The sequence below is a fragment of the Aythya marila genome (assembly GCF_965140915.1).
Source record: "Aythya marila genome assembly, chromosome: 21".
In the NCBI taxonomy this organism is placed as follows: domain Eukaryota; kingdom Metazoa; phylum Chordata; class Aves; order Anseriformes; family Anatidae; genus Aythya; species Aythya marila.
In genome coordinates, this window is record NC_139062.1 from 4,197,181 (window position 1) to 4,216,496 (window position 19,316).

The 19,316-nt window shown below is 49.4% G+C and overlaps 1 protein-coding gene across 5 annotated transcripts in view; it reads left to right on the plus strand.

The window, feature by feature from the left end:
* PIK3CD (phosphatidylinositol-4,5-bisphosphate 3-kinase catalytic subunit delta) overlaps positions 1-19,316 on the plus strand; it is a 47,358-nt gene that overhangs the window by 10,031 nt on the left and 18,011 nt on the right. For 2 of the 5 annotated variants that reach the window (XR_014318913.1, XM_082777106.1), the window contains exons 1-8: positions 5,568-5,615; positions 12,781-12,944; positions 14,306-14,534; positions 14,975-15,204; positions 16,035-16,214; positions 16,865-17,014; positions 17,331-17,420; positions 18,662-18,883. Coding sequence is in view for 4 of the 5 variants with exons in the window: in XM_082777106.1 (XP_082633232.1) it covers positions 12,804-12,944; positions 14,306-14,534; positions 14,975-15,204; positions 16,035-16,214; positions 16,865-17,014; positions 17,331-17,420; positions 18,662-18,883 (1,242 nt within the window). In the remaining variant the exon portion in view is untranslated. Of the gene's footprint in view, positions 1-4,466; positions 4,583-5,567; positions 5,616-6,367; positions 6,386-12,332; positions 12,446-12,780; positions 12,945-14,305; positions 14,535-14,974; positions 15,205-16,034; positions 16,215-16,864; positions 17,015-17,330; positions 17,421-18,661; positions 18,884-19,316 lie in introns of those variants that run through there. The other 3 variants (XM_082777109.1, XM_082777108.1, XM_082777107.1) reach the window with 3 other exon arrangements.

The following is a 19,316-nucleotide window of genomic DNA, read 5'->3' on the forward strand; positions in this document are numbered from 1 at the left end:
GCATCTTTGTCGTCATTCTCCCCCCTCTCTGTCATTCAGACAGTCCCAGGCTTTCACACTCTTTCAAAATCTCGTTGAACAAACAGACTGCTTGGGTCCTTGAATCCCACCCCTAACAATTCACCATCAGCTCCTAGTACAGCTCATGGGAAGATTTCACTTTATGGATTTTTCATTTGCAAGCATGTCCATCAAACAAAGAGAAAAAATGTGCCAAGGCTCTGCCGTGGCTTTCTGCTCCAAAATAGCTCTTCTGTGACAATAACAACAAGCAAGCTGTGGCCTTGTTCTTGAAAAAAAAACACAATCATTTCCTATTAAAACCACTGTGCAGTCAGCTGACCCAAAGTCCAAGCTATGAAATTACTGCCACTTTTTCCTTCGGAGGTGTTCAGCCTACAGCAGCAAGGAGCTGGGTCCTCACCTGGAATTTGTCCTCTGCTTTGTCCCTAGCAGGGGACAAGGCGTTTCGGTGGGACTTGAGCTGCGGGAAAGGAGAACCTGAGATGTGGTAGTGACCTCAAGAGAGACGTGGTGGTTTTAGTCCTCATTTTAAGAAGGTGTGCTGGTGAATTTCTCCTCTCAGTTTTATTCAACACAGCCTTTTGCTAGTTTCTGTTCTGTCCAGAGACCAACACGCGGAGCTACCACCCTGCAGTCCTTGCACCTCTGGCTGCAGTGAGTCCGTGTCGCTTAACGGTGCTCTTCTTCCTCAGGGAAATTCTCCGGGTGCTCCCTTTCCTGGACAATCACTGTCTGTCCCTCCACATTTCCACCAGCCAGTGGTCCCAATGCATGCACTGCCCTTCACCCAGTCACCTCCCAGCATGTTTGAATTATTCTGTACCTGATTATTTACCATTTTCTCATAGTCATGTTTCTCATAGTCACCATTTTCTCCACTTTTCTTTTTCTTCTACTCTCTGAATATGTACCATATATCTATATGTATATGTGTTTTACGAGTAAATTTATGCTATCTTAGTAAAACATGTCCTTTGGTGAGTATACCAGACGCAATCTGATTTTTCCCCCATTTCCTTAGGTAACTTTTGGGCAATTCATTTTTGTGTCTTGCTTTTCTCCCGTTAAGGACAGAGGAAGAAAAGCCTGGGTGTGCGGAGCTGCCAGTGCGATACCATTTAAGAGCTCTTTAAGCAGCACAACTGCAAGAGCATATGTATTCTGAATGCGTTAATAATAAAAGGTAAATGTCTTTAGTAGTGCTGTATTGCTACCAAACAGGGATTTGTCAAATTAGGTTGGCACTGCCATGCTCCCAGTGCTAGGTCAGAGCTTGGTTTCCCTGGGATGAGTGTTTGCTCTGATAATGCTGCTGGCTAATTGAGCAGGTTGTGCGTGTTGTCATGAGCGCAGTGCAGCTCATTGCCATATGAATAATCCTACAGGGTTTGATTAAAATTTTGAATTCACATCTGAATTTTCCCAACAAAGTTTAGGAGGTTTTGGATCTGCGGTTGGTTTAGGTCAGTCCATGCTTTCCCTAGAGTGCTAGCACAGATTTGCAAAGTGAGGAAGGTCTCTTCTTCCTCTTCCGTCTTAGTTTGTGGCCTGCTTGAATAAATATCTGGAAAATACAGCAGCGTTAGGCTATGTATGGAGTTCATCATAATTAGTAAGGCTGTGGAGGCTCTGGGTGATGAAGATGGAGGACTGGAAGGTTCACAATATGTTGCCATGTGGAAGCCTGCGGCTTTAACATGCACACTGCCAGCTTGCAAGAGAGCCTAGGTGCCCCAAATATATGTGTATTTAAAGAAATCCCCCCAAAACAGAAAGCCTGTAGCACTGTGCTCGAGCCCAGAGCCCCATCATGTGAGATGCAAAAAGGAACGGTGATCCTCAGTGCTTGAGTCCTGCTTGGTTTGGCCACAGGCAGTTCTCAGCGAGGGATGTATCCGGTGGCTCGTACAGACGAGCTCTGCTGCTCGCCTCTGCTAGCCCGTGAGGATCACTGTCATACACTTCGTGTGGCTGTGATCCTATTTCAGACCTTGTGGCCAAGAAAAGCTCTTTTGACTTTTAAATAAGAGCAAGTTACCAGCCATATTTGCAGACCAACTGCATAGCTGATGCAAAAACGCGGTTGCCCGCCTGTTTGGTAGTGTTAACCACATGGAGCAAATAGTTTCAACTCTCCTAAAACTGCTCTGGCTTCCTGTTTGCTTTGTGGTGCAATTAAATGTGGCTTTTTCTTTTTTTTTTTTCTTTCTTTTTTTTAGTAAGTGGAGGATAAGAGACGGTACTTCTAGGCTTATCATTACTCTGCCTGCAGAAGCAGTGAACTGTTATTATTTACTTTTATTTATTTAGTGATATTTATTTGTTTATTTTGAATGTATTTATTTAGTGAAATGTTATTATTTACTAAAATTGCCAGTATTTATGTGGCTTATGACTCAGGAGGGCAGGCGTGGTGTTTTCCTCTCCAGGTGCACACTTGGCAGTTGAAAGCAGTCTTGCCAGGCAATCCTGTAAAAAACAAGGTGCCACAGCCACGTTATCTGCTTGTTTTTGTCCTCCTCCTCTTTCTCCCTCATCCCCTTCTCCTCTAAAAGCTGACCAGCCAATTCATCTGGGCTGCAAACGGTGGCTGAATTCTCATGCACCACATTGGTGTAGAGAAGGGATTTGGCAGGGAGTGTCTATTTCATATTTCCAACCATGTTTGTTTGTAAAGTGATGCTGAGAAGAGCAAAGGTGCAGGAATGGGGTACCTGAAGCAGGAAAGACAAGAAACAACCCAAAAAGAGATGCGAGGACAAATGCTAAGAGGAGAGCTACGAAAGGCTGATAATTGAGACTGAGGGCTTGAAAAAGTCTTTGTTGAGGAGAAAGGATGTAAGAAGAAGCAGTTGTAACTGTGATACCATCGAAAGATGAACAGAAAATTGTGCTTCGGGTTTGGCTTTGGTAAACCTATAATGGGCAGCAGCCCCGGCCCCAGCCGAACCTAATATTTTCATCCCCGTCTGTCGGCAGTCTGCCCTCTCTCCCGGGAGCTCTGAACACTCCTTGTCCCACAGAAACTTGTACCTAGAACCTGCAGGTGTGATGCAGTGTGTCTGAAAATCCTTCCCTCTTGTCTGTTTGCCTTTCTACTGTCCACAGCTTGCAGTGTGTGTCCTTTATGATGCAGCCCGAGAGAATATCCCTGCTGGGTTTTAGTGTTTATTTATGCATGGTAAATACTAATTTTTAAAATGAAAGTTTGTGTTCTCCAGCAGCTACGTCTGCCCTACTTTTAGTCACCAATTGTTGTTCTTTGTGAGCTGCTTAGCTTGGGGCTGAGCTGTAGGTGCCATGTGGTTACCACCAGCCCTCCTGGCCAGCGCTTTCACTGCTTCTCAATAACCCAGAGGAAACCCAACCAGCTTACCCTTCCCATCTGCTCTTCCTGGAGGTCTCATATCCTTACACTAGCAAGCTGCAACTATTTTTGGACTTTCAGTTCCCTTCTCCCTTCCCTACAGGTTGTTGTCCCATTTCTAACAGCCCATGCAGGCAAACGTCCCGTGAGCGTTCAGTGCAGCCCTATATGTGAAACTTGGAGAGCATGAAGAGAAAAGCTGTTGGGGAAGGAAAAAAAAAAAAGCGGAACAGAAACCAGAATTCCAGTAAACAGTCTGTTAAAAATATCTTCAACACATGTCAGGGGCTCCGATTTGAAATAGGCAGTTTCTGAGCTTTAGAAGGTCACGTTGAGACGTGCTGGTAGATCCGAGCGGAGCTGAAGAACGAATGTTTCGGCAGTCACATTTTGTACTGATGCTCAGATAGCCTGGGCTGCCAACTAGTAATGTTCAGGGAAAAAAAAATGAGTCAGATCGCAAGAATAATGAGCTTTTCTTGGATTATAACATGGAAAAAAAACTGAATTTATACCTTAATCACATGCCACCAGCAGTGGAAGCTTTAGGAAAAATGGTGAGTTTGGGACTCGTAAAATTGCAGGACCGGTCGGGGCAATGTGTAACCCTGACCGTGTCACGGCCAAAGGCTGTTTGTTTCCAGGGGTGGGAGCAAAATGGCCAAAGCACAGATCCACGTTCTGAATCTCGCATTATCCATGCTCCAAAGCACGGCAGGCGCCGTTCAAGTGCAGCAGGAGTGCAACAAGGAAGGCGTTTTTTCAGATGAGCAAGTGGCCTTTGGGTATCGAATTGCTGCTGAAAATTTAATGAGAGAGAGGAGAGGGATTTGTCTGCGAGCACGGGCAACGTTTTGTATCCCCAGCTGCTGCTGCCTGGGGAGCAGCTGATTTCCTACAGGTCAGGGGGTGCTGGTGCAGGGGGGGATTTTGTGGGTGCCCCAGTGCTGCCTGGGGGTGTTCTCTGCTGCCCTGGGACCTGTGCAACAGCCTGGGGAGGGGAAGGGTGGGGGAGAGCCTGCATGGCTGTGCTTGGTACCCAGCACACAGGTATGCTCTGTTCCCTCTCCTGCAGGATTCCAGCCTTATTGTACACACTTCCAGATGAAGAAAGAGCAGGGGCATGGCTGAGGCTGCCGAGGAGCACCTCCCGAGGAAGGAGTGAATCCCAAAGCATTTTCAGTCTCCCCCGTGAGTAGTTTTACTGTGTGTGTGTATTCACGGCCTACCTTTGGCATCATGTCCTGCATTTAGTCCTTGAACCACTGCAGCAATGAGCCACTGCCTGCAGTTACCAGCACTGCGTGCATGATGGCAGCTGCGTCGGGCTGGTAGCCACCACACCACGCGTTGGCCACCAGCATTGACTTCTGCTGGGCGTGTGGCAGCTCCTGTTGTGCACACACAAGTCGTGCACAGAAGCAGACACAAGAGAGGTGCGTGCACACAAGCAGCTGCATGCCTTGTGCACGCAGATGCATGAGTCGTTTACAGGAGTTGCACTCACGATTTGTGCATACAGATGCACGAGTTGTGCACACACAAGCTGTGCACAGAGATGCACGTGTTGTGCACGCAGGAGTTATTCAGGTGCCCAAATTGCACACACTCAAGTTGTGCACACAAGTTATGCACAAAAGCAGCTGCATGTGTCGTGCACAGATGCATAAGTTGTGCACATGCGAATTGTGCACACAGATGCAGGAGTTGTGTACACACGAATTGTGCACACAGATGCACGAGTTGTGCGTGCACGACTTGTGCATAGGTGCACATGTGCATGCACAGATGTTGCACACACAATTTGCACACGCACAAGTTGCACACGAAGTTGCACACACGCAGCCGCGTGCGTGCTGCACAGATGCTGCACACACAATTTGCACACGCACGAAGTTGCAGACACACAATTCTCACACACAATGTTGCACACACACAGAATTTGCACACCCAGACACACGATTTACGCCCCCCCCCCCCCGCAGCCGCACCCTTCCCGCAGCAGTGCTGCACCGCCGGCCGCACCGCAACCAACCCCGACCCCCCAAACCCGTGCCCACCGGCACCGGGCAGCCCTGGGGGGGGCCGCACCGGGTCCGGGGCTGGGCCGAGGGCTGGGACCGGGGGCGGAGCGGGGCGGATCGGGGCGGAACGGGGCCGGATCGGGGCCGCCCCCCTCCGGCAGCGGGGCCGGGAGCCCGGCGGGCACGGGCGAGCGGAGCAGGTGAGGGGGCACCGGGCGGGGGGCACGGGAGGGGGGCGTGGGGGGTTTGCAGCGGCTCCCGGCCTCGGCTGGGGCTCGGGGGGAGCCCCTGGGGGGGCCCAGGCTTGGTGCTGCCCCTGTAGGGCGAGTGGGGGCCCCCCCAGAGCCCCGCGATGCCTCAGCGGGTGCAGGGAAGCTGGGCGAGGTGGAGCGCTCTGGGCTGCCCTTGGCAATATAAGGCTTTTTGTTTTTTTTGTTTTGTTTTTTTTTCCCCTTGGCATCTGGGTTTCTGGTGACGTCTGCCCATGGGAGCAGTTGGAAAAAGACCAATTTCAGCCACCTCCTCGGCGAGGTGCTTTTGTTAATGCCGTTTTGTCAGGCTCCCGGGCCGTGCCCGCGCTGGCAGCAGGCGTGCAAAGTTCCCAAAGCTCCTCGCCAGCACCCGGAGCTGCGGCCGCCTTCGTGAGCGAGGCTCAGGCACACGAGGGGACCAAACCGCAGCAGGGTCGGGTTGTTGAAGTCCCACATCACACGCATGTTGGGGCTGCGGAGGGTGCTTTGCGAGCCGCTGGTTTGCGAGCTCCTGCTGTAACCACTCAGTGCACAATTTGTCGCTCGATGCTTCCTCACGCAGCGCTGGCAGCGTGGCTGAGTGCCTGTGAACTTGCCTAAAAGGCTGCTTGAAAGTTTCCACCGGGGCAGAGTCCTCGAGTCCTCCCATCAGATGCTTTTCCTACCCCCTGACGTTCCTCTGCCTCTCTCTGGTGATGCTGTTTTGCTTCCAGAAGGAGGTACGGCTGCCTGCTTCTGCTGCTCTTAGATGCCTCACCTGAGCTGCCCATCCCTTCCCTTCCCTCTGGCTGACCCTTGTGGCCATACCCAAGGCCCTGCTGAACCCAAACGAGGTGCAGCACTGCCGTGCTCTTGCCCGAGGAGCTCTGTGGCCTTGCTGGTATCGCCCTGCGTGCATTCTGCTTTCCTCTCTCTTTCCCTGCTGACAACCCCGTTCATCATCGGCCCGGCGCGCAAACGAGGTTAGCTCCAGTTCAGATTGCATTAGTGCAGTTCTGCTTCCCACTGCTCCTCACTGGGATTTTACGGGGGTGTGCATGTGTAAGGCGGGCATGGAGTGATGTGAATGCTCAGAAGAAAGGTGTGCTTATTTCAGAAGGGGAGGAGCACCAGCCAAGGGATTATTTGGGTCCAGCAGTTGTTCAAGGCCTGATCCCTGTGGTCTTCCTGCAGCTAGAACACCTCCTGGGGCAGTGGGAAGGCCCGTTGCTCCCTGTCAGTGTCTCAGGATGCTGAAGGTGCCAATTTCTATGTAAATACTGCCTTGTATCAGCCCCTCTGGTAGGGTAGGGGATGCTCTGCGGAGTTGCAGAGGCCTGAAATGTTGGGCACGTGCATTTTCATCCCTTGTCCACTTGTCTTGAACAGATCCCGTCGTACATCTGCTTCAGTTAATGGTTTGTGTAAGCGAAGTAATGAGGAAAGGTGATTAATCAGGGGCTTAGAGATCTCTCATGAAAGGCATCATGGAAACAATGCAGCTACGTGCCCTCTGTAGAGCCAGAGGAACAACAAAGTATTGTGAGAACAAACGAATCAGTGCACAGCGTTGTGTGGCGGGATATAAAAGATCAATCTATAAAACAGAAGCTGATAATATGCAAAAGTCTTTATTTGAGTTTTATATTTGGCAGAGGTAGAGGTCTGGCTATGGCAAACCAAATAAAGATCACCACATTCAAAGCCCAGGTTTGAGGAAATGAACCCTGAGCATACAAAAGCGTTGACTTCAGGTGGTGTTAAGGGTTTGAATGCTTCTCCCCACCTTTTCAGGGGTTTTTCCTGCCTGGTTCATGGTCCAAGCCTTACACTTAGGGGTGTGTTGGAGGAGGATCCAGAGGCAGAGCTGTGGTGCAACTCAGGGCTGTGCTGAAAGTGCAGTGCTGTCCCACGAACAGAGAGGGAACACAGATGGCGTAGCACAGCTGGGACACTGACCTGTACTTTGCAGAGAACTTATGGAAACTGTACAGGAAACACTTTTGACATGTGAGAGCACAGGAGCTCTCATGTGCCAAATCTATCCTATTAACACCTTTTCCGAAATGAATGGTGTTCAGAGGCAGCTCCAGGTCCTGTAAGCGGGCTGGAGCATCCCACCTAATCCAATGGGGCCAGGGCACCGCAGACACTTGCACCTCTGCACCCAGCAGCCCCCCAGGCCGTGCTTCTAGCACCTTTCCTCACCGTGTGTTCATTTTTAGAGGAACAAATAAATATGTTGTCAGAGCTGTTAAGGTCACTACTATGAGCTTCTGTTGGTTGCATCCACATCCTGGTACTGAGGCCCGGGTCACGAGTTCTTATGTTAGGCCACAAGGCCGAGCAGGTTCAGCTGTTTTTAATGTGCAGTTAAGTTGATGAGTGGCACCTGGTGCACGTAACCAGCTAGCCCTGCTGGGGGGCCTTCCCCAAAGCTCCCACCTGCAGTCAGTTGGAATTGCTTGCGTGTCTCTGGGGGCACACTTGTGTGCTCGGAGAGTTTTCCCTGTCTGTTCTTTGAGGGGAATTTGCAGGTTACTTTTACAAAAGTCTGATGCTCAAATGACTTGCTTTTGCCTGCGGTGTACAGCAGACCTCTTTCAGCCCATGACCACCACCAAAAAAGCAAGCTAAAGCTCAACACACCTTCAGAAGACTCCCTGACATGGGTGTGCTGTGTCAGGGAGAGCACAGACTAGGTTCAGACCTGCTAAGCGTGTTGCTTGTGTGGTAAAGACGTGCCAAGCACATGTGTACATAAAAATTCCCGTGGTCTCCTCCCCCAGCTGAGCTGATGCCTGCAATGAAAGTGGCTTCCTGCAGTCTCCCACGCTGCATGCATCACCTGTGAGCTCCGTGCCACTCATTTCTTATAAAGTTGAAAGGTTTTTTGTAGTCTCGGGGTTTAGTAATTCTGTAATCGGTTTGTAGGCGTTAGAGCTTCCGTGTCTGTCTAACGCAGCAGCCTCGCAGAGGTTTGTGGAACACTACTCCGCGTGTGATCTTGATAGCTCGCTGCTTTTTTTTTTTTTTTCACTCAATAGCAGTTGTGTGTTGTAAACACCAGAGCTGTGGTTGATAAGTTTATAGGAGGAGATGTGTGTTAGTGTGTCTTGTGTTGACTGCTGGCTCACTAAATACCGCCCAGGTAATTTCAAATGTGCCTGCTGCATTCTGCATAGATTTGCCTTTCTGTGCGTTGCACGTTTCTCAGTGTGCTACGAATTCAAAACATGTGTTGCCTCCTACTGCCGATATCATGCCTACATGTGTTACATGGCATCCAGTAAAGGAAGGGTTTTATGATGGACTCATCCCATCTGCGTCTCAGCTCTGTCTTGGCCATCTTTCCTCTTTGGGAAAAATGCACATTTAATAACTTCACATTACTGCAAGGTGAGACCTTAAAGAGGGCAAAGCAGTCTGTAGCTTTCCTGTAGAATAATCACTCGAGGCAAAGGGGGAGAGGGAAGCATTCATCCTCACCTGGAATTTCATCTCAAAATTATTTTCCTCTGCCTCTTTTTCTGCCCAGGGATGGAGAGGTCTGGGCATTGTAAGATGGGTTCTTTGCCCATACAGCTCTCAGCAAGGCGGTGATTAGCACCAGCAGCCTTTCCTGATTGCTCCCCTAGGAAATGGGCTGACTCCACATCCCAAAATTACCGAGGGATTGAGGAGCAGGTGTCCACTACTACTAATTTTTGCTGCTGGTTGGACCGGGCTGAACCAGAGCAGGAGACAGTGTGGAGCGGGTCCATTTTTATTTTATTTCTAGTTTCATGAGAAAGTCTTTCTTCCCTAGCTTTTTACTTTCAATTATGAAAATATTTCACAGTGCAGAAATACGTGTGAAAAGGGGATTACGCTCGGCTGCTGTGAGAATGGTGGGGAGCAGCTTCTTGCTTAGACCCATGGAAAGCTGTTGGTGCCAGCTCGATGCTCTGGGGCCTGCGTTGTGCAACAGTTTTCATCTCTCTTCCTCTTACATGCTCTGAGAAGTCCGAAGCGACACTGAGCCCTGCCAGCTGCGTCGTGGCTGGCCGCTCACCGCACCTCGTTCGCAGCACCCGGGGCTCCCACCACACGCGCTTGCTTGCTGTGAGAGAAAAACTTCAATTACTGCCTCCGTGCAGGCCACAAAGAGTGGCTTTGTAGGGCAGCGGGGGTCCTGCCCCTCTCAGGAAACGGCAGAATAACGTTTTGAGCAACCTGCATCTTGCTTTCATGTTGCCTGGGGTCAGTCTACCTGAGGGGCTCCTTGGCAGCCTGTCACTCACGGGCCTTGCATGATCTTAGGCATCCAGCCCAAGCGAATACATGCCATGGGGCAGTTTTTAAGTCCATTTTGTATATAAGCAGGCCCTGAGGTGGATGAGGAGGTGTCTGAGGTCCTGTGTTTTCCTCGCATGCTCTGTGTGTGACTCCGTTATGTTGGTCCTGCGTGAGGGCCAGGCCTTTACTTCAGATGTACACATTTGGCCACCCAAACAGATCGGGTGGCCGGCCAGTCCTGAAATACCCCTCTTGGATGTCGTGTATTGGCCAGATTTGGGTATTCTGCTTGTCTGCCCTGCTCCTTGACCCCTGGGGTGCTGCACATACCCTGACCTGAACCACTGAGGCTTTGGGCCTAAAACAAATCCTGGAGGGCTGGGGGAGATGTGGCTGCTAGGGGAGGATTAAGTGTCGTAGGGAGGTGGAGGTGGGGGAATGTGGGAGTATTCTAGCCAGAAGATGATGTTCTGGGGTGTACGCAGTAGGAAGGCGAGGGTTGGGAGGGTCTTCTGTAGAAAGTGGATGGCTACAGCCAGTGTAGATAAGCAGGAGCCTCGGGTAGCATGTGTACTCGCATGGGGTGGGGTCTGTGGGGTTTGTGTCCCATAAAAATACAGCCCTCTGTCTCACCCATACTTGCCCTGGCTTTGTGGGATGTGCAGGCTGTGCAGTAAACTAATTTCTGTCAAGTGTGGGTTGAATAATTTGAACCTCAGGCTGCCAGGCCTACAGGTCGTAACCTTACCATAATCCAGTAATCTGTATATTCAACAGGATGAAAGATTGAGATGAAACTGGGACTTTTAGAAATTGGTAGCTGCAAGGAAGAATCTATCTTTAGCTTTTTTATTAAAAAAAAAAAAAAAAAAAAGACTGAAGCACTGAAAGTCAAAAGTGTATTTCAAATGATACCAGTAGTGTAAACCCTGATAAAAAGGAGTCACACAGCATTTGGCTACTTGTAAATGGCAAAGTGACCTGGAGGAAAGGGAATTGTGATTACTCTTTCTCATGAGGTCAGGATAGTGCAAACAAGGTTACAGCCTGGACAACTCTGTTCTTATTTCCCAGGGCAAAATGGGAGATGAAAGTGGGGGAGACACCTTGTCTGTCTTGGGGTGGTTCAAGATACCAGTCTGTTCAGGGCTTGCTCAATGTAACAGTTGTCACACTGGGTCAGATCTAATGTCCAGCTAGCAAAGTGCTCTGAATTTAGCTGTGAAAAGAGGAGAGATTTAGTAACAGAAGCATTAGAGGCAGCACGAGTCCAGAGGTTATCCTTCCTGTGGCATATCCACCTTGCCTTCTGTTGGAAAACATCCCTGTACATCATGAGATAACGGGTGTGATGTCTTTGGAAAGGTCTTGAGCAATTGGATCTTGGCATTGTCGTGTTAATATCTCAGTTATGGTACTTTGTGGCTGATGGAAGCTTTCTGTCAGGTAGAAATCCTCAGCAGAAGGAAGCAGCTTGGCCAATATTGGGTCTTCCATCTCAGCTCGTCAGCAGGGTCGTGGCAGTTCGCTGCTTTTGTTCCCCTTGGGAATGGCTGAAGGAGCAGGTATTCTAGAAACCTGCTGGTATTATTGTCAATGATCAGAGGACCAGGCAAGCTTGTTTTGCTTTATTCAAACTTGTAAACCCTGCCTCCTCCCCCTTTTACTTCCCTCCCTCTTAAGGCACATGGGTGGTTTTGTGGTCTCTGTATCCGGTCCGTGTGTGATACAGCATGTGCACTAAGGAAGCAGGACAGATAAAACATAGCTCATATTTCTGGGAATCCTTACCTCACTGCTGATGGGGAAGTGTTGTGCTCCCAGACACTGCAGATAAGATGCTGGGCTTCTTGTCGTAGTGAAGCACAGGGCTGCCAGCAGTAATTCGGGAGTCCCAAATCTTCAGCAGCGTGCTGCTCCTTTTCTCTCTAAGTTTGTACACATCTGACAGCTGCAGAGCCATGTTTTAAGTTGTGAAGCAAATTTTGTATTGGCATCATGGACCGAGGATAAGTGACACTGGCAGAATTGCTCAGGGCATGTGCAAGGACAAATTTAGAACCAGCAGTCAGACTGGCTGCCTGTCACCTCTGGAGGAAGCTAGGATTTTATACTGCTGCAGTGTTTTGTTCATAGGCAAATGAATGAAGCTTGAGGGTTTCTCTGACTTTGAGACTGTGTCTTTATGAAGGAAACCATATGATGGCCCTCTGCTAAATGCCTCTTGTTTTTGGTGTTTTGTGCACATTTATCCTGTGTTTATACCTGAAAATGCAAGGTGAAGGGATGCAAATTGAGTTAACAAACTAATTCTGAGTGCTTCAGCCTTAGCTTTCATTTTCCCTTTCCTTTTACCAGGGTGGGGACTATGCAGTGGAGTATTATTATTTTTTGTTTAAAAAATGTGTGTGTACTCAGGACGAGCAACACCTCTTTCTCCCTCTGCAGACTGGAACTGAGCTCTGGAAAAACAAAATGGAGCTTGGAGCATGTGGCCTGAGGATTACCTTTCAAAGCCAGGGGTAGGGACTCATTGTTTCTGTTGATGGTTTGGTTGGAAAATGAGCTGTTGGGAAGATAGTTCTTCAGTTTCTTTGTCAGAGGTGTTTAAAAGAGATTAAGAAAGGGTTGTCTTGAAATAGAAGCAATAATATAGCAAGAATATCCCTGTGGTTTAAAGGCACTGGACTGGAAATTTGACTAAGGTGCTAATTTTCCTGAGCTATGCAGATATGCTGATCTTCCTTTCTTTAGGTCCTTTTGCACACTAAATTTGTACAGAGCCCAGCACAGACTGGAGTTGTGCCCTTAGAAGATATTATGTACTGAATAGCAACATTTTTCTCTTTTCTTGCAGGTTGTAGCTAAGAAGTGAGCAGGATGCCCCCGGGCATTTACTGCCCTATGGAATTCTGGTCCAAGGGGGAAAATCAGAACATCCAGGTGGACTTTCTGCTGCCCACAGGCATATACTTGAACCTCTCTGTGTCCTGCAATGCCAGCTTGGGCACCATCAAGCAGGTAACAGCCTTGTTCCAGTCCTGTCTGCAGTCTCCTGGAACAAGGAGTCTGTTCTTGGGAACACCTGGTGAAATGTTTTGGGTCTCAGGCTGACTTGGGTTTCTTCCTTGTTGCTCCTTGTGACAGTCTCCACAATCCTAAATGTTTGTCTAGCTGCTGAGGCTGCTGGTGCTGGTGCCAGCGGTGTTGGGCTTAATTCACTGGGCAATTCTCCAACCCTGAGACATGAATCAGTTTTTGAGTAACTGTGGAATGAGGGCAGATTCGCAGTGGTGACACAGGGCTCGTGGTCTGCATGTTCGATCAGTGCTTCCCTGAGCCGTCCAGTCCCCACACTGGATTTTTCATTATGAATGCTCTCGTGTATGCAGATGCAAGGAGAAGTCATCCCAAATAGTCAAATACAAATGCTGGACTGACTCCAAGTGTTCAGGATGTCAGCACAGCCATCTCTTGCCTGACAGAAACTGAACAGTGAAAGTTGAGAAGTGATAGAGAGAATTCCACTTGAGAAATAAAACGCTGCAGTGAAACCGTGTGTAAAAGGCACGATACTTTCTTGTTTCCCTGGGCAGGAGGAGGGGTAGGGGAGAGTGAAGGAAAACAGAATGGAAAAGGTTTTCTCTGCAGCAGCAACCTGGCCTAGATGAGTCACAGATCACAAGGGACAGAAGCACAGTGCCAGATTATTCCAAGCTTTCTCATACTGCAGTTTTCAGGTCAAATTAAAAAAAAGGGCGAGTGGAGCTGATTGGTTCCAGCTGCTACGTTCCAGGTCTGTGTTTTACAACCAGTAGGCATGCTGGGTCAGACTGGAGGCCCATTGACTGCAGAGCTGTTTGTCCTACTAGCAGGTGCTTAGGAAGAGAGTAAAGGAGTGGAATATGAACAGACACGTGGAATTGTTGTCTGCTGGGAGCAAAGAGGCTTGGAGAACTGGATAGAGTTCAGAAGACTTTGGGAAATGCTTGACTCTGTCACAAATCTGATGTTACTGGGGGCAATTAATCCACTTTTCCTTCCAGTGGGAGTCATTTCTCATTTCACCAGGCTAGCAGTCAGCAGATACTTGCTGTGAGTTATCCAGGTGAGGGTTATTTGAATACCAAGGTCAGGAGATTGACTGTGTCTGGAGCACATAGCAAGCACAAAAAAAAAAGGAGGCCAGTTCAAGGCACTTACAAATAAATCTACCCGCAGTTCAGCAAGATTTGGAGCCCCCACACTTGGCTGAAAAACAGCCTGTGAGTGCAGGAATGCTATGAGAGGTTTGGGAGAGGGAGGTTGTGGGGTGGCAAAAGGAGGAAGATGAGGTTCTGGCAGAGCAGCAGTAGTTTCACCCCGCTGTTGTTCTGTCCCAGGTGGTGTGGAAGCACGCTCAGTATGAGCCTCTCTACCACATGCTCAGTGACCCCGAGGCCTACGTCTTCACGTGCATCAACCAGACAGCCGAGCAGCAAGAGCTGGAGGATGAGCAGCGGCGGCTTTGTGACATCCAGCCCTTCCTACCGGTACTGCGGCTCGTGGCTCGAGAAGGCGACAGAGTCAAGAAGCTTATTAACTCCCAAATCAGCCTGCTCATTGGGAAAGGTCAGTTCCCCCACCACGGGTCTCACCAGGAGCGTGGTAGGGCTGTTGGTGATACGTGCCTCTGTCCCAGACAGTGTTCCTAAGCATGGAATAACAGTGGAGCCTGCTGACATGGTAGATGAAATAAGCAGCATTGGTCTGTAGTGGATCCAGAAAGGGAACAGTCTACGTGGGAACCCAAGAAGAAGGGTGATCTTCCCTGCTGGCAGAGGGACATAGTAATTGCATCATTACTCTGCCATAGTAATTACTTATTTACTCTGTGCAATTCTGCAGAGGAAATAAGCAATTATTAGTAGCTTGGCTAACTCTTCTGCTTTTGACCAAATATTGAACATGTGTTTAGGAAGATTGTTTCACAGACACTTGATTACCAAAGGGCGATTGCCCCTGTTGGGTGCAGGTACTTATTTTATCTTTCTCTCTTCCTCTGCACGTAGGTTTGCATGAGTTTGATTCCATGCAGGATCCAGAGGTGAATGATTTCCGCACCAAAATGTGCCAGTTCTGTGAGGAGAGAGCAGCAAAGCGGCAGCAGCTCAGCTGGGCAGCTTGGATGGAGTACAACTTTCCCTTGCAGCTGGAGCCCATGGCCAAAGGCTTTGGGACTGGACTCCTGCACACCCCCACCAAGAACATTTTTGTCAACGTCAAATTTCAGTCTGGTGGGGTAAAGCACAATTTTTTCTGTGACGATGTTTAGCTTGTTTGTGCTTTCCCTTTGGGTACCTTTGGGCGTTTGGAGACAGAATAATGTGTACGTGCACAGTGTTCCCATGTGCTCGGTGTTCATCTTCATCCTCCAGATTCCATTGCCTGTGGAGATGGTTGGGAGGGATACTTGCACCTCCAACCAAGGAGCTGTTCCCCTTCCTGACCATGCGTTGGGTGTACTGGTTAGCTGGTAGCTGAGGTTGCTGCATGCACATGTCGTGGAAAGCTTTTGTTTATGGATGGGAGAGAAGCACAGACCCCAATGTATGCCTTTCCTTTTGAAGCCCAAGAGTCTGCTCAGCTCATGCTCGGCATATGCTGCTCGCAGACATTGGTCTGTGCTGCCCATGGCCCCTGTTCTTGCCTGCTACCCTTAATTAATGTGAGTTTTGCATGTTGTGCCACCCCCAGGGCAGAATGGCCTTTGGGAGCAGTGTGTTTGAGCACGACAACCCCAGCCACCATCTGCCTTGATGACAGTACCAAGATTTTTAATGGCTGGCCCAGCACCCACATGTGCTGGTGATAGTGCTTACACTGGACTTGAAGTTCTCCATTTCCAGCCCTGTGCTTGCATTGCTGAAACACGTTTCTGCCCAGTTTGGCAAATATCCCTACTTATTTGCTAATGTGTTTGTGGGGGGGGATAGGGTGCCTCCCTATCCTTCCCTTCATTGTCAGCAACAGGAATGCTGTTACCTCCCTGCTGAGCTATTGCTGCTTCTTGTGCTGATTTCAGCCCCTCGCTGCTATTTGACAGTCCGTGCTATGTTGTTGGGATTGCAGGAGAGCTTCACTTTCCAGATCGCCCCAGATGAGTTCCCCATCACGTTAATGAGCTACGCTATCAAGAAGCAGGCTACTGTCTTCCGCCATGAGACAATGGAGAGCCCGGAGGACTATACCCTGCAGGTGAACGGGAAGTACGAATATCTGTATGGAAACTACCCCCTTTACCAGTTCCAGGTGAGCCTTTTGTCTTCCTTTATCAGTGAGTCTGTTCCCCTTTGCCCTCTAGCTGGGAGAGAGGGTTGAGACATGTCCTCCATCAAGGAGATGTTGCTGCTTACAGGAATGCAGCATGTTGATGGCAGGACCCAGGTGCTGCTTGGGGCCTGGGGTACTTCTAGCAACCTGACAGGTCCTTATGGTTTTGGGGGCTGGTGATCTAGCTTGTCCCTGGGTAGCAAGTGCAGTGTTAAATGCATTTATAGATTATAGTTCTGGAAATGTCTGCTTGCTTGCACGGTGGGCTGGAGGTTTGCTTCCTGGAATTATGTCAAGTATGATCCCCTATCCTGCATTCCCCTGGCAGGGCAAACTGGAGCTGGGAGTGCTGAATCCTTCTCAGCAGTTTCCCTTAATGCAGCCATATGAGTCTGTTGCTGTAGTGCTGGTTATAAGGCATGTCACATTTTTGGCTCTGGCAGTGTGAGTCCAGGGAGATGCTGGATTAAAAAGCAACAGGAGATAAAATAAAACTGAGTTTTTGATTGTTGCTGTGTCCTTTCCATATTTTCTTTCCACCTGTTTCTGCTTTGGGCAGTTCTGATTTGCTTGACTGCTCATGCCTGCCTGGCTCTGTTTCATCCGTGCTGACTCTTCCATCTTTGCAGTATATTCGCAGCTGCCTGCACCGAGGCCTAACTCCCCACCTGACCATGGTACACTCGTCCACTATCATTGCTATGAGAGATGAGCAAATCAACTGCATTGCCAACACCCCAAAGATGTCTCCAAAGCCTCCCCCGCTCCCCAAGAAAAAGGTAAAAGGGCACAGTGACCCCGCCAGCTCACCCTGAACTCACATGGAGATACTGATGCGCTCTTGGAACAGCAGCTGGTTCTTCCTGCCACTCCTGGGGCAGGTTATTCCCCAGGGTCCATGAGCTGGGGGTTTCCAATCAACCTTCCAGCTCCCTCCACAGCTGCCCGAGTTGTCACAGCCTTCATGCTGCCCACCTGCAGCATTACGCTCTTTTCTCTTGGGGCAAAAAGTGTGTAATGAGTGATGAGGTCTTGCCATAGCTTGAGAAATCTTTGTTGCATCTATTTCTGATCTGAACCCTTTCCTCTTTCTAGCCAAACTACGGTTCTCTCTGGTCCTTAGAGCAGCCTTTCTACATTGAGCTGGTGCAAGGCAGCAAAGTCAATGCAGATGAGAGAATGAAGGTAGGTGCCGGCTCAGTCTGGGGTTTTGGTTTTGTGTTTTGGCTTTCTTGCTTTCCTGGTTGCATCGGTCTTGTTTGTGTGTGGTGAGGAAAGCAGGGGCTGATCGCTCGATCTCATGTGATCCTCATCATGCTTCATTCAGCCCTGGGGCAGCTTCTGAGCTGCAGCACAACAGGAAGGGGAAGGCAACTTGCTAACCAGCAGCACAGCAGCGGAGCAAGGCGTTCTTAGAAACACTCCTCTACAAGAGCTTCTGAGTAGCAGGCAGTGCTGCTCCCCTGCAGTGATGCTGCTTGACAGAGGTGTGGAGGGGCAGGGAAGTCTGCAGAAGGCAGAGGAGGGGAAATTCAGCTCTGAGAAGAGAGAACAATGGGAGATGTGGTGACTGGTAAAGTTGAGACAGAAAGCATGATGCAGCAAAGCCCTGGGATTTGCAAGGTGCTTGCTGTGAAAAGGGAGCAAGTGAATGTGAAGGGGAATGGCTACCGTTTGGGAGAGGAAGGAACCAGGGCAATAATATATCATGTATACATGTTCTGCAGGGCAAAGCTTTATAAAGAAACGGGCAATGAAATAGTTATGTCTTCTGTCCAGTGCCCCATCGTTTGCAGGGAGCTTCTCCTGGGGAGTCTCCTGTGATTCTGACTAGCCAGCAATGCTGTAACGAGGTAAAGCTGGGCATGAGCTTGGCCTGCCAGCTGTACAGTGACCTGGCAGGCTGCAGGAGCAGAGCAGATTTGCAGGCAGATGTGCACCCAGAGACAGCTCACAGCTGGCACTGCACTGCAGGCCTGCTCTGGCACCCAGCGTTTGCATGTGCCCTCTCCTGCAATGTTGATGTGCTCCCTCTTTGGCCTAAGCACTGGCTCAGCTCTCGGGGTCTGCCCTGCTTTTTCAGCGTGACAGGTTGCTGAGGTTTTGTAGCACCTCAGTGGGCAAGGTTTGGTGAGTATTTGTATTGCATGGCTTCACAGGATGGAACCTGCAATACCCTTACCGATGGGTTACCCAAGCATTTTGCAATGATTAAGCAGCTCTTGCAAGTCTGCATGAAGTAAAAGGATAACAGTGCCCTTCCTGCAGCTGCGTAAAGCTGGAGGTTAGGGGATGTAAGAGGAAGGGAGTAGGGCATCCTATTCACAGGATTGGACTCCCTGTCCCGTTCCTCTTCTAGTCATGGGTCTTTTGTGAACGGGTCAAATCCCCATGGATTCACGGTATTCTCTTACTTCTCCCCTCAGCTGGTGGTGCAGGCAGGTCTCTTTCACGGCAATGAGATGCTGTGCAAAATGGTGTCAAGCTCTGAAGTGAATGTGTGCTCGGAGCCGGTGTGGAAGCAAAGGCTGGATTTTGATATCAACATCTGTGATCTTCCCCGCATGGCACGGCTCTGTTTTGCCCTTTATGCTGTCATTGAGAAGGCAAAGAAGGCACGCTCCACCAAGAAGAAGTCCAAGAAAGCTGTAAGTAAAGCCAGCACAGGACCGAGCCAGGCTTGCCAGGGCTGAGGGCACGGGACACAAATCTGAGCCGAATGCCCTTTGCTTTCTGATGGCTTTGTTAATAAATGAGCTTAGAGAATGACCGCCAGTAACTTCCTCAACAGGAACAGGAAACTGAGGAGTGGCTGCCTGTAGGAAAGGATGTTATAACTGTAATTTCTTCTCCAGAAAGACTATTAAGAAACATGCCCAGCGTCTGAACACATACCAAAAGGAATAATTTGTGTTAGTTTCTCCGTTTTGCTGTTCCGCAACTTCCTTGTTTCATAGTTGAGGTTAAAACCATCTTCTGTGCTGCATCTTCTTTCTAGTAAGCTCTTTTGTGCAAGCCCAAGGAGCAAAGTAACAGCCAAGAACAGGGAAGAAAATGAGGAATGTAAACACTGGTTGTAGC